At 39.7% G+C, this 14,822-nt stretch overlaps 1 protein-coding gene across 6 annotated transcripts in view; it reads left to right on the top strand.

Moving 5' to 3' along the window:
• Positions 1 to 14,822, top strand: part of ATP2B2 (ATPase plasma membrane Ca2+ transporting 2) — a 744,290-nt gene that overhangs the window by 707,615 nt on the left and 21,853 nt on the right. For all 6 annotated transcript variants that reach the window (XM_019505109.1, XM_019505107.1, XM_019505106.1 and 3 more), the window contains one exon: positions 5,337 to 5,519. In XM_019505109.1, coding sequence (XP_019360654.1) covers positions 5,337 to 5,519 — 183 coding nt within the window. The remainder of the gene's footprint in view (positions 1 to 5,336; positions 5,520 to 14,822) is intronic.

The raw sequence follows: 14,822 nt of genomic DNA, 5'->3' as shown, positions 1-14,822 counted from the left end.
ACCCAGGTGGTGGGTTTGATGGTACTCTCACCCTGAGGGGACTGACAAGTGAACTTCTTACCCCGACCACCTCAGAAGAGTGTCCAAATCATGAAGCAAGGAGGTGGATAGATTTTTGCATTTTACATTCAGCAGTCATTGACTAAAACAAAACAAAAAAATTACCCCCAAAATACTAAACCAATGCCCCTCCTGGGAACAGTGTTCTGGCCTTCCAATTCTCACGCACACATTCAAACCGCTTGGCTGCACAGCCAGGCTCTCGCTGGTGCTCTTTTTTGCTGAATTCCTGAAGTGCAACATGGACCAGCTACAAGAGGGGGGCCACCTGCCTGCTCCAGTGCAGAATGTGTCCAGCTGCTTGGGGCATTGACCTGAGAGGTAGTAGTTCTGTTTTTGGACTCCTTTCTCCAAGAACTCACTATGCACTGTTTGCATAAGCACTCAAGCTAAAAAGTAGAAACCACCTGAGAAAGAACATTAAAATTACAAACACTAGGCTCTGAAGGGAAATCTTAAAGCATTAGGCTTAAGAGTCAGGCTGCTCTTTCTGTTCCCTTTCTGACTCGTGTCTTGCACTCCTTGTTTTGGAGTAGAGGTATCAAAGTTGACTGGCTCCCAAGGCTGTATCCAGACTGCCAGGAGCCTCACAGGCTGGATGCATATCCAGTAGCAGCAGCAGAGCAAGCGGTAGTGGTGTGGTAAGCAGTGGTGGGAGCACAGTTAACACAGTTGTGTTGGTACATAATCTTAATCATTCCCAGGAATTTGGTGGTAGCCCCAAGGAGCCTTACGTGCCAGGTGAAACAGCGCCACGGCTGGATCTGGCCTGTAGGCAGGATTTTTGACACTCCAGGTTTAGAGCATTACATTCTCTTAGGTATCCGGGTTGTAGCTGTATTAGTCTAGAGGCAAAAGGATTCAGAACTCATGGTAGATGTGATATCTTTTATTAGACCAACTAGATTTTTGCAAAAAAAATCTCTTAGGCAACTCACCCAGGTAGAAAGGACCTGCACTTAATGATCTTTCAAGCCTAAGTGGATTCAAAACTACACGTCACACCTCTCAGAATAGTAGCCTACCCTTCAGGGTAGGGGCTTATCTGAACTTGTATTTTACATTAAATAGTCAATGCCTTGAAAGAAACAACCTCTACCCCCCCGTCCCCACCTAGAAATAACTCCTAGGTGCAGAGACTTGGACTGGGAAGTATAACTCTTAACTTTTTAAGTAAGAGTTCTTGCTTTTGGTCCATATTCCCATAATGCCTTTTGTTTTTCACATTAAATAGCAAGTAGTTAAAAGACTGCAATGTGTCTGGGTATGCAGATTGGAACCCTAAGTGGCTACATTTGGGTGAATGTCTAAATGGCTGGATTACAGCATTTGAGGAGAACTCTTCTACTTCTTTCTTGGTCTCATGAATCTTGTATTTCTGTCAGTACAACAGCACTGCTTCAAAAGGAATGGTGGGAAATTCCATCACCAAGCCCAGCTGATAGTTTGGTGGTTAGCGCATGTATGGAGAAATCTGTGGTTCAGTTAACAGCCATGACCTATAAAGGGATTCAGTGTGTAGGTGTTCAAACTAAGAGTTGCAATGGGATCTGTCTCAGGATTTCTCTTGGGTTCTCTACCTGCTATCAGTTCTAAGGGCCTTAGCCTGTCCCAAGTCAACCATATAGTGCCCTCGCCAGTCACCCACTGTGGCCTCCCTACTCCCTTTAAACCTAACCCATGTCTCACAGCTATTTTTCCCAAATCATAACCAAAAGATGAGCTAAAAATGAAATAACCAACTCCTTTCAGGGTAAATATGCAACACAAGTGAAAACCTTACTGCTAGCTGGTTATCCAACACCAGCTGCTCAGGGCTACCTTATTGTCTGCAGTCCTCCCCCAGGGAGAGGCCCTCATAGCCCTGACCTGGGCCAGACTGACTCCTCAATCCAGGATCCAGGCTTATATGGCTCCTATGCTTCACCCAGTTTGATCACCTAAGGTCTCATTCTCATAATATGACACAGGAGTTCTTATAGTAATCAATAGGTGTGCAACCCTGCACTACGCAGCCTGCATCCTGCCCAGTTACAGGGGTCTGTGGTCTTTGTTACAGACGTTCAATTAATTTGGAGAGTGCAGCAAGTGGCATGATGACCTGGCCCTTACCTGCCAGATGAGAGCCACTCTTCTACTCTGGCTTCAGCATTTATTGCAATGTAACAGTGGCTAAAATTATTCAAAACAAAATTATTCATATTTTTAGGAATATGCTAAAGAAGGACATTTTACCTTGAAAGCTGTTAAGTGTTATTTTATTATTTTTGACAGCACCAAAATATTAGCAAGTAAGAGAAGATGACCATGAGAGTTAGACTGGTTTCTGGAAAAGAAGGAACTGTGGCAGGAGAAGATCATGTTACAATTAAAGAACACTTAATTGATTTTTAACATGATGAATCTTACTTGCACTGGAATGACACAAGCTGTCCTCAGACAGTAACAAGTGGGAATCTTGATCACTGATTTGGGAAGCCAAGACTATAACAATGGGGCAAATAAGAAAGGCAAACACTGTGTGTAGCTTTAAGAATTTAGGACCTTAATGAGGTTTTGCGATTTGTCTCATGCAATGCATATCTTTGGATCTCACACTCAATAATGCCATTGGTTGTTGCATATAATTACAGTGGGTTTTTTGTGTTGTTCAAAGCATTTATCCTTTTTTGTGGTGGTCCATTGAAATTTAAGGTATCATCACGTGACCAGCCTGATATCAGAACCCATAACTGAAATGAGATGGCAAGGCTGAACTGATGCACTCTGTATTTCAGAACCTAGTTTCAGAAAACTATACACACAGTTCCAATTTCAGGCTTCAAGGAACCCACAGGAAAAGAAATGGAAAGTGACACCAAATAGCTGGCTCCCAAAATTTCCATCTAATTTTTTTTGTACAGTGGCACTATCTGAAAATAAAAGGCTTTAAGAAACTGAAGAAGATTTCAAATGACCAACACATCAGCTAACAGCTTCAAAGAATGTCCTTAGTAAAGGAACTTTGATGAGGGATTTGCAGTGGTTTTGACTGAAGAGCTGGAAACCAAATCTTGTTTTTCATAAGAAAAACAAATTATAGTATGGCGCTAAAGAGAAAGTTTCTGTTAATGATGTAAGAGAGTAATTGTTAACTAATCCGGAAAAGAAATATAACGCCATTTTTGTATTGTTTTGAATAAAGTTGTGTAGTCACTTGAAGAAAGATGTGGAGAGTGCCATAAGATGTTTGTATTTTTATATACTCCTAGATACCTAAATGTCCTACAAAAGATTATAAACAGCAATGCATTGTTTTAAGCAGAGCATTAGATGATATGCAGCCTAGTGATGAGTCATTCTTTCATGTAAATATCCTGGGGATTTGCACTGAACCTCATATTCTTGGTAGGCAGCACAAACCTGGAACCTACTCAATTACTGCACAAGAAAAAAATTAACTGTTGAGCTTGGTTCCAGATGTAGCCATCACACTAAGGATTTTATTAATCTTGACTGTATCTCTTGGAAGTGGAGAATAAAGCTTTTAAAGCTTAAATTGATATGACCTATTTGTGTTCTACAAGAGCTTAGTCTAAGTGGGTGTGTGACTAATCTACTGCACAGTAAAGCGTCTCCACCTGCACATGTGTGGCATTTACTGTACAGTAAATTAGTTTACTGTGTGGTTGACTACTATCTGTAGATACAGGTAATAGGTTAGCCATGCAGTAGCTACTTTGCAGTATCACACATGTAATACGCACTGACTGGGAGACAGATGCTCCTAGAGCCTCACAGTTCTCTCAGGCCCTGTTCACATCAGGACCAGCCCCCAGATTGTTACCTGGGGGAGCCTGGAGCTCCCCCAGGCTGATTCAGGGGGGCAGAGCAGGGAAGGAGCAACCCTGGACCAGGATGCTGCCATTGTGAGAAAATGTGTACCTAGCAGGGCACACATATAGACATGTTCCCAGGCACAGTTTATTTCACCTTATTTTACTGTGCAGTAACCTTACTGAGCATTAATTGCATGTGTAGACACACCCAGTTAGTAGATCTTGCTTTAATATCAGTTCAGAACCACATTGTGGAGAGCACTGATCTGAAACATGTCATTCAGTTCACAGGTATTTAAGCAAGAAAACTGAATTAACCAAAAATAAGACCTACTAGTCCAAATCTGTCCATCAGTTAGTGGGGAAAAAGCTTTGGAGTACTAGCTGCATGTTTGAGTTCAAGTTCTTTACTTTGTTTCATGCTTGCATTATCATCCATAAACAATAATGAATTCTAATTCTGTTAGCATTTGGGGGAGGGGAAAGGTAGTTGGGGACAGGATTAGGAATTTAACTTCTTAGCACAGTGCCCTAATTGCCGCACCACAGGTCAATCGTTAACCATTTCCCTCCAGTGCTCTTTTACAAGCTGTCTTTCTGGACACCCCCAAGAGAGGGAATTGTGAAACAAATAAGGCCATATTTATTTTACTAATGTGGTTAAGTGAAATAGATGTTGGTAGGGAAGGGAGCTGGACTTGGGTTCTAGCCTGGAGCCTTCCTTCCAATGGGGAAGTAACTTTCCAAGTGCATGACATCCATCTTAACTAATGACTATTATACTCTAGGGGCAATGGTTCAACTTCAAATGAAAAGCTGAAGGAAGGAATGGATTTGTAGTGCTCTGGTTTGACTTGTGTTGGAAAGTCAGAGTGATGGATATTCAAACCCCTCTAAGTCAGTCAGGCTTAGGATCTCTGGTTTTGCGTTCTCACCATGGAGCTAGTGGAGCTAAAATCTTTCTTTTTCCTGGACTTAACTTCATGTACATACATACCCAGCCAGTGTTTGGCTCTATTGTGCATGCTTAGATGTAGGGCCAAAGTCAACCTAGAAAACTGCTATTTTAGGTACACAAAAAGAAACAGAATTCCTCCCTTGGTGTTAATTTCAAATTTCACTGAATAATTACATTCTGACTATTTACATTCTTGCTATAGTTTGTTAGGGAGGTACAATTCCTTTCCTAGCCCTACATCTACTGCATAGTTGCATATTGTTAAACAGTTGCTATGTTTTGTTAGAAATGGCTGCAAAGAAGTGGTGCAAGAAATGAATTCTGTCTACATTTTACACATCAATAAATATATATGGCACTCTGGACTGGAAAAAGTTGTATGAATGTAAAGCACTTTCATAAACCTGTTTCTCCTAGTATTCTAGATGGGTTACAAGCCTTACAGGAAAAACCTGGAATAAGGTTGACATTTTTAGTACCTTCTTATACTGTGTTTTCAGGTCATTGCAACCATCCCAACGAGTAGGCTAAAGTTTTTAAAGGAAGCAGGGAGGCTCACTGAAAAAGAGGAAGTCCCTGAAGAAGAGCTGAATGAAGATGTAGAAGAAATTGACCATGCGGAAAGAGAACTTCGACGTGGACAAATTCTCTGGTTCAGAGGCCTGAACAGAATCCAAACCCAGGTATGTTACAAAGACTGGTATGGAACTTCTGCGAAACCATATGTTTAATTTTGCATTCTAACAAGATAATGCCATAGGCTAAAGCCACTTCCATTATGCATATGATAGGAAGAAAGATGTTTCTTAAATTGTACTTAAATTTTCAAGCTACAAACATGGTAAAATGGCCACGAGGAATTTAAAAAAATATTAGTTGCAAAACAGTTATATATGAATAAAAATTGACACCCATGTATGGCTTTTGCTGAGAAACTACTTTGAACTGGTATGAATGTTTTTACTTACTGTTATAACAGCTGACATAGAGCATCCCTAGGTTACGCTACCTGACTGTACTTTATTACTGCTTTTTAAAACATGTCATTTTATTCTGCTAGAAAGTGCAAAGCTTCCATTTCCTCATACATTTGTGGCTCCTTTCTGCAGTAAGGCAAATGAAGATTAAATCTGATTTTTTTAAAAATCTGCTGTGTAGAAACCTTAACATTAGTGCAGTCAGATTTGTATTTTAACAGAAACAACTGGTTTGTCTGTCAGGTGATGACAAATTTGATCCCAAATTTATTTTAAGTAACAAGCTAACCATCCACCATAATATTGTTGGGGTTTTTTACTGTTATTTATGGGTTTTATATATTCTTCATACTGTATATTTTCAACATTTTACTGAATATGCAAAAATATGTGCATAAGTTACTTTTGTGCCTAGAGGAAGGAAATCGTGATTACAACATCACAAATGTGTGAAGTACATCTGTTCACTAAAAGCCATGGCAGTAAGTAAATAACATTTGTCTAAGGCAGAACTCAAATTTCTTCCTTGCAATGTGCTTTGCCACAATAAAATATCATTTTAAACTCATACTCTCAACAATGTTGAGCCTTTGTGCTAACTTGGAGAAAGAGAGCAGCTTTGTACAATTAGATATGCAATTCCCATGACATCAGATTTACACAGTGCTTTAAAAAGGAAATATATGAATAATTAAGAGTGCTTTTTCCCAAAGAGTTTATAAATGAAATTTTCTTCTCCAAAACTTTTGTAGTGCTTTTTTAATTTTGCACATTTTTTTTACATTAAAACACAAAGTATCTTTTCCCTTTTCTATTTTAAACATTGGCAAATTTTCTGTAAAAAAAAAAATACATGGGTATATGTCTTAGGATAAGTAGGTGCAAGGAATAATGTTTGTTGCCATCAGTTCTCCTTGGTGACACCTTTGTGTTGCTATTAAAAATCAGGAGAAAAGGTGGCAGCTGCTGCTACATTAAGGATTTGGGTAAATCTGCCAAGGCAAATAAATACAGATCCTGGCTGTGGGACTCTGTGACCTGGGTACATTGACTAAAGAGCACTCATCAAGAGAGAAAATTCACTTTAAGGCCCCTTGATACAAGGGTTACAGTCACGTGTTCAAGTAAAGGCTTCCTAAGTTATTTTCTAAATTGCATTATTTTTTCCTGGTGGCTGTAGGAGGAGTGTTGTCTGTTGGCATTTCTATCAGGATGTCTTTCTGGTTGTGGTGAGTGTAAAAAACAACAAAAATTGCAAATTATACCCTTTTAATTCCACCTCTAGTTTGAGCAGTATCTTTTTTTTCTTCTTTATATTTTTATCTTCTTAATCCACAGATAAATTATCCTTCTTGTTTCCTATTTAAAAAAAAACATTAATTGTATTTTCTTGCTAACATCCATCTACTTAGTTTCCTTTCTACTGCTAGTTGTAGAAGTATGTTTGGTAGGATATACAGTTTCCTTTCCTACCAGTAGGTTTCTGTGACCCCTCCCCCGACCCTGTTTTGTTTATGCAGTGTCTTCTTTTCTTCCTCCATTTCACATCTGTGGAATGATATTAGAAAAAGGAAATGGGCCAGCAGATACAGAAAGAGTACAAAATGCAATTACCAGATGACCACTGGCAAGCGTACTGTTATGCACACAATTTAGCAGATTGGTACAAGAACCACTGTGAACTGTGCTACTTAAGAGTTTGGTGCATTTAATGCACCAAATGTTGTAGCTGATCCTAATGAATTCATATACTTCTACTACATTTCTTAGGGTGTCTGTACACAAGTGTAGAAGCTGCTTCAATGCACTGTAATTAATTAATGAATTGAGTCTGCTGGAGTGTGGCAATTACCGCATTCAGGCACCCTCCTGTGTCTCCTGTATCAGCATCCCCATGCTTAAAAATAATGGCAAGGGTGCTTTTACTAAAGCTCATCAAATGAGCTTTAGTTTAAGTGCCCCCACCACCATTTTAAAGCATGGGGATGCTGATATGCGAGACACTGTGGCAATTTAATTAGAGTGGCTCTTGGAGTCACTCTATTTAAAGCAATGCCCCCTCCACGCCCAACAGCCCCAGAGTATGTGTAAAAGTGCCCTTAGGAAGCCATCTAAAGAAGAGTTGAAGGAAGAAGATCTAGCATCCTTGTGAAATTGGAAGATTTTCAAGAATCCTCTGGTGTCTAATGACCTTCTGGAGATGCAGAAGAAGAAGGTAGAGCATCCATTCCCTTTTTATATATACAGGGGATGGCAGTGATGTCAGGAGTAGGATATATAATCTGTCACAAGTAGATTGTTCATTCCAATCTGGACCATTTTCCATCAGTTTCCACAGTTCTGTTTTAGGTGAAAGAATATTTTTGTAACTTTCTGTCCAGTCTTTACTGGGCAGGTAGCAACATCATCCAACATAATCTTTATGGCTGCTTGCAAATGGTAAAGAAACAATAACAAAACCATGCTTTACCAGAAGCAGCAGCTTGTTACTTCGACCTGGTTCTGCAGTGTCTGCATAGATGAAGTGCTTCAGCGGGGCTTTTTCGCACTTTTATCTAAAGCTGATTAAAGCAGCTATTAAATAAAAGCACCAAAACAGCCCCACTAAATCATCTGATCTATATAGACTTTGGGTGATCTGGGTTCAGCTAAAATGCTGCCTCTTCTGGGCATGTGCTGGGCTTAGCACGGGAGCATAGCAAGTTTAAAGTGAAGCACTGCTTTTTGTGTGTGTGTGCAAGCAACCAGAGTCATAAGATAGTTCAACAAGCATCCACAGTTTTTTCCGAGACAACTTGAAGTTCTCTCACTTGCATTATCCCAGTGAATATTCATCAAAGCTAATATTAGAGATATTAAAGACTTCATTAATCAGAGGTTTCTTAAGCTGAAAATAGAGCATTCACATCTGGACAACAGAGAAAGAATTTTACTGTTGATTTCTTATGCTCCAAAGTCAGGGATTTCTATTTCATGCTATTCTTGAAAAGACATCAAAGTTTACATTTTAAAAGGAAGTTGAAGGAAGAATCTTACTAAGCGACAAATTCTGGCTATATGCTCTTAATCTTGTCATCTTTAGTTCTGTCCACTAACCTTTTTTGCCTTTGTGAAGGTATAATTATCTGTGGCTGAAGACATTCTCTTCTTTAGTTTATGACTACCATGTAGGTTCTCACAACTGATCTAAAGGAAGTCATAGTGATATGAAATTCTATGAAAAGCTCATACATTTCTTTCATCTTTATTTATTCAGCATTTTCTCTCAATATATTCAGAATATTCTAATTCTAGTAATGATGATCTTAAGGTTAGACTGACTAGGCAAGGTTAAAATAATTTGTCTTCAGACAAGTTGCTTTCAAAGTTAATAACCCAGATAACATCAAAAAACAAAACAGTGCCAAGCTTTTCTGTAATTATTTCACATATGATGTTGGACAAAATTTTGAGTCTGAGGTTTTGAAAAATTATATAATGTTCAGATTCCAAAAGTGAGAATCCAAAACCTTTTGGGAAGTTGTAGAAATAGAAAAGTAGGGTTGGAAGGGACTGAAGGAGTTCATTTAGTCTAGTCCCCTGCTCAAGGCAGGATCATTCCAATATAAGCTATTTTAGACAAGTCCACAGATACCATAGGGATTGCCATAGGAAAAAAAAATATACAAAATCTTAACTGCAACCACAACTTTCAGGTTAGCAGGCAGTCTCTGCTTTGAGTTAAAAGTAGAAAAACTATGGAAAAAGCTAGGCTGACACTGGCTGATGACATTATAGATATACAACTAGGAATGAAGGAGCTTTACTGCTTTCTTCATTAAGTTTTTATACCCTTGCGTTCTCTGTGTTTAAGTGACTCCTAGGGCCAATGAAAACCTAGTAGCATGAAAATAAAAGTTTTCAAATGGGTTTTAAATTAGTCAAAATAAGTTTTCAGAACATGCATTCAGGGCTTTTTATATAAAATGTGTCCTAGGAATTAAAAAGAATGAAAGAATTAATTGAGGCAAAATTAAACTTTTAGTTTGTCTCACCATTTCTGTGTATTTTGACATGTAAACAGTACATGTTTCAAGGAATTATGTGAAAAATTGCAAAAGCCACATGGAAGCCTTTTGTATAAGAGGCATGGTCAGCGATGTTAGAGAAGATATCTTGGCTGCGTCGAAATGAGTGCAGCTGTACAGTATGTGATGTCACAGATTTGTCTGCAGTGCCACATTCAGCTTTTGTCTATGCTGCAAGGCAGCAGCTGAAGTCCAATTAAAAAAAAATTGTAAACATATGCTGCCAAAATGAAAAAATCTACCTAAAACCCTGCAATCATTATCTTTAATGATGGCTTTAATTTTCTTGATGAAGATTAACTAGTTGTAAACATTTAAATAGAACTAAAACCTGATTTGTCATAGGACTCTTACAGAGGGGAGAAGTCCAGGTCTTTCTACCTCCTTCATAATATCATTTTTACTAATTATGTGAACCTTAAAAAAAAGCTCTTTTGAATTTAATTTTTAAAAGAGAATGTAAACTGGATACAAAATAAAAAAACACAAAAGGGATAATTTACAATATTTAAAATAACCATCAATTAAATGCTGTTCCTGGCTTCCTGTGATCAGAGAACTGACAAAGAATGTCTTGCATTTGAAAGCTTGTCTAATTTTATCCTAATTACATAGCTGGTCTAATAAAAGATACCACCCTAAGAAATCCTTGTCTTTTGAAACAGTTACCTGACATTATGTTTTCTACTCTATCTTAGAGTTGAAAACCTGATTAAAATGGAGTGACAACAATTATTTCGAACCTACCTTTCACTTAATGTTTTTCAATGAGGCTTATACATTACATTTTACTAACTTCTTTAAAATCACAGTTGCTCTAGAAACATCAACTTTTTATTCTCTGAGTAAATACCTTGATTTAAAATGTACTCACTTTTTTATAGTAACTTTCTCTTCTTGCTTGGCTACTTTTTCCTCTGGGCCAAATTCTTCCGTGGTCCACATTTCAAATAATTCCACCTGACTTAAGGCATAATTCAGCAATATTCATTCAGCCTTGGATATTATGCAGAGCTAGTCATCTGCCTGCCTATAGTCCATGAATGAAGATCTGTATTTAGTCACTTTATAAGAAATAAGAAATTTCATATCTGTAATTCTTGTTCTCCCAAGATAATATTAAATACAGATCTTCCCTGGTCTTTCCACTTTCACTTATCCTGGAGATCTTTCCAGCTCATTGTAAATAGCTTTAAAAAATATCTGAAGGCTTAGGATTTACCATCTGTATCATCCACGATGGTGCGCACTTGGTGCTCTCAGTATGGGGTTTTGAAATCTTTTCGAATTCTCTCTTTTGGAGAGTGCTCTATGTCCTTGTGTCAGAACATGAAAAAACAGGGTCTATGATCATGGGCATCTTCAGAGATTAAACCTTATAGGTAAGTAATTCAATGTATCTTCATGTGTAATCATTTTTTTTTGAGTCATACTGATTCTACATGCCAGTATATACAGTTGCTAACAAATCACCTATAACTCTCTTCCACATAGAGTTAGTGTGATGACAGAGTCTCTAACTGTAGTTTTTGTATTCAGTAAATATTTCTTTGGATTAAACCAGCAAGGCTGAAGGTGGGACACTGGTGTGTGGGCACTTGAGTGTCTCCATATACACTGTCCAGGCTTTTGCACCCTGGATAAGTCACTCCAGCTTCCCGTTGTCTTTCAAGTGAAGATTATGTTCAGCAAGCTGATGTCTCAGCATAATTCTGTTGTCTCATGAGACAGACAGATGCCTACTACTACTAAACATACCAGAATGGGCCTTCTGAAGGAAATAAGATTTTCATAATTTTGAAATACCTTTGTTTGTGTTTAATTAATGTGGCATGTTAAGGAGCCAATGGAAAATTTATAGAGATTAAATTCATGTTAATATGTGCCTTACTTAAATTCACGTAGGAAAACAGTGTACCAGTGATCAAATCAACCGTTTAGTATTTGCATATAAAATACTTCAATGGAAACTGTTCTGCATTTATAACGCCAAGACTTTCCACCAAAAACCTTTACTCCTTTTACTTTCACTTCTTACAGGGTTTTTTTGTTTTTGTTTTGTTTTGATTTTGGTTTTTCTATGAGAATATTCTGTATAGAGACATACAGGCTAAGTACAGGCAATACACTTCATGCACTTTAAGCATGCAAAAAGCGCTTTACAGCTGTAGCAAACCTGAAGTTCACAGCACATAAAACACTTTAAAAATTGCAGATCCTGCTCTAAGTTAACCCTAGATGGAAGTGTACTAACCTAAAGTGCTTTCTGTTAGAGCACTTTTTTGAATATCTGTGCCAGATCCCATTAAGGGTTAACTTAGAGCACAGCTGCTGCCATCCCAGGCAATATTGCACAGGGCTGCTGTAGCCTCAGGCAGAACTCATTTGCTTTGCTCGAGTACCAGGCTGGCCCTGCCCCCTTGTCTTTCTCTGACCTGAATCAGCGACAGCCTCTGATCCCAGCCCCACAAGCAGCCTGGTTGTGTCCCACACAGTGTGCCACAGCCCAGCCAGACAGGTGATGTGAGAAAAGGAGTCTGGGGTGTTTCTCTTGGCAGCTGCTGCTGGAGCAGCCCCTCTCTTCAGTTCTGCCGTTCTGCCAGCTGGCAACTGTCAGCAGCAGCTTAAGTGGGAGAGGGTAGGAAAGGAGCCCCTCTGCCATGAAGATCCCCCCACAGCTTCCTGGTCCAGGAGTTGGGGGGCCAGGCTGGGTCCATGTAGCACAGGGACTCCCTTCCCCACTTCCTCAGCTGCAGTTTCCGGCACTGTGAAAAGCCAGAGCAGCCCCATGCTGCATGCTTCTAGCTATAGCTGCCAGGTAGCTCCAGTGGTGGAAAGGGTGAATGAAGCCCTCCCTTCTGAGGGCACATCCACCGCTTGCTGTCTTGGGCTTGGGTGGAGGGGCAGGCTAAGTCCATGCAGCAAGGGGGTACCATTCACCCCCACCCCCACCTGAGTGACCCAGCAGCTGCAGCCAGAGGCTGAAGAGCAGGGCTGTTCTGGGTTTTATTTCACTGTATCAGGAACTGCAGCCAGATGGGTGATGTGGGGGGAAGGGAGCCCATCTACCATGAGAACTCTACCACACATTTCATACTTAGAGTTTAGGGGGTTGGCTGGGTCCATATAGCACAAGAGGCTCCTTCCCACCCCAGCCCCACTTCCTGGCCCACAGAAATATGGGCCAGACAGCTCTGCTGCAGTTTCTGGCTGCCACTCTCAAGAAGCTAGTACGGGGGGAAAAGGAAAGCCCCCATCACATGCCACCCCTCCTCACATCTTGCTAACTGTCCTCTTCAGCAGGCCAGGCTGGGTTCATGCAACAGAGGTTTCCCTCCCCCGTGGCCCCAGTTTCCAGGGAAACACTAGGCAAGACTGCTCCTCTTACAGCTGCTGTCTGCCACTGTTAAGAGGCTTGGGTAGAGGGGAAGTGCCCCCCACCTCAAGAACCTGACCTTGCCCCACAAAGACCACAGCTAGCAAGCCGTGGGGGGTTCTCATGGCGGGGGGGGGTCTCCCTTCCCCCCTCTCCAGCCTTTTGACTGAGCCAGCCAGCAACAGCAGAAGGGGTAGCTCAGCATTTCCCTGCACTGGAAACTGGGGCTGGCGAGGAAGAGGCCCCTGCTACGGAGACCCAACCTGCTCCCCTTCCCAACCCAGCTAGCAAGCTGTGGGGTGGGGGAGACCTTGTGGTAGAGATCTCTGTTTCTCCCCTCTCTCAGCCCCCAGTTACTGCTGGCAGTCTCCAGCTGACAGGGTGGCAGAGCTTAGAACAGAAACTGCTCCAGCAGTCACTTGGGGTGAGTATGGGAGTGCCTCCCACCTGTTGGCATTGGCCAGTGCAATCAGACACTAAGCACCTCCATTGAACAGTGCACTGTTTGGTTAGAATGCATGTAACTTAAAGCACTTCAAGTAAAGTGCAATAGTTAGAGTGCTTTCTGCTAGGTTCTTTTTGTATGACTATACTTAGCCACAGATTTAATATAGCACAGGAAAATTAAGTGATCACCAAAAACTAAAAGGATGAAGCTCTTTCATTAAATATTTGTTCATATGACATTTTTTATCCCTAAAATTGGCATTGTAAATAAAGTATGCCAAGTGGTATTGCTGGTTTGTGAGTTCATAACATCATAACATCACATATTATGAAGACATGGACCTATATTTAAAATGGATATATAATCAATAAAAATGCAGCATTACCATCTTAACTAATAATCTAGCTCTTTCTTATTAAAAGGAAAAGGCCTTATATTGCCTTTTGGGGAGTATTATTTGACTTTCCATCTTTACTCTTTAAATGTTGAGAAAATTAAAGTATGTAGTGGATGAAATATGGCCATATTCACAGGGGTGGTGCTTTGGGCTTTATGTAAATTTTTGGTCCACCCTAATAATAATTTGCTTTGAAATGTAACTTTTTATCAAGTTACATAACTCATCTAGAACAATGCCTTATTATGTGATCTACTATGATTCAGTGTCACGTCAGTTTGGTCTTTGTTGTTAAAACAAAAGCTCTGGGAAGAGAGGTTATACATACACTTCTTGGTATTATTGTATTATTTCATCCTTTACCACAGCATCATTGTTTTACCTAAATCATGGAGTTAGCATTGCACAGTAATAGAAACATCAGGATGATTTAATCTGAGCTGAAATGGTCTTTTGGATGTTTTATAAACGAATGACAAAATCACAGATGAATACCAAGTTGAGTCTAAAATTAACAAGCTTTCAGTGAAAAATGACAGAAGAAAATATCTATTGTGCATTGAAAACAACCCTCAGAATTATAACTCTGGGAATGCCTAACCTGTTTTTCCAGAAAAGCTGAACTCCAAGAATATAAATCCAAAAATGTGATTTAAAGAAGTGATTAGATGCCAATTAGTATTATTTAAGAAGTGATTCCATTGCACTATGGTTGTACTGA

The sequence above is a fragment of the Gavialis gangeticus genome, unplaced genomic scaffold (assembly GCF_001723915.1).
Source record: "Gavialis gangeticus isolate Ggan-Ray unplaced genomic scaffold, GavGan_comp1, whole genome shotgun sequence".
Taxonomy (NCBI): domain Eukaryota; kingdom Metazoa; phylum Chordata; order Crocodylia; family Gavialidae; genus Gavialis; species Gavialis gangeticus.
This window is presented reverse-complemented; position numbering and strand designations above follow the sequence as displayed.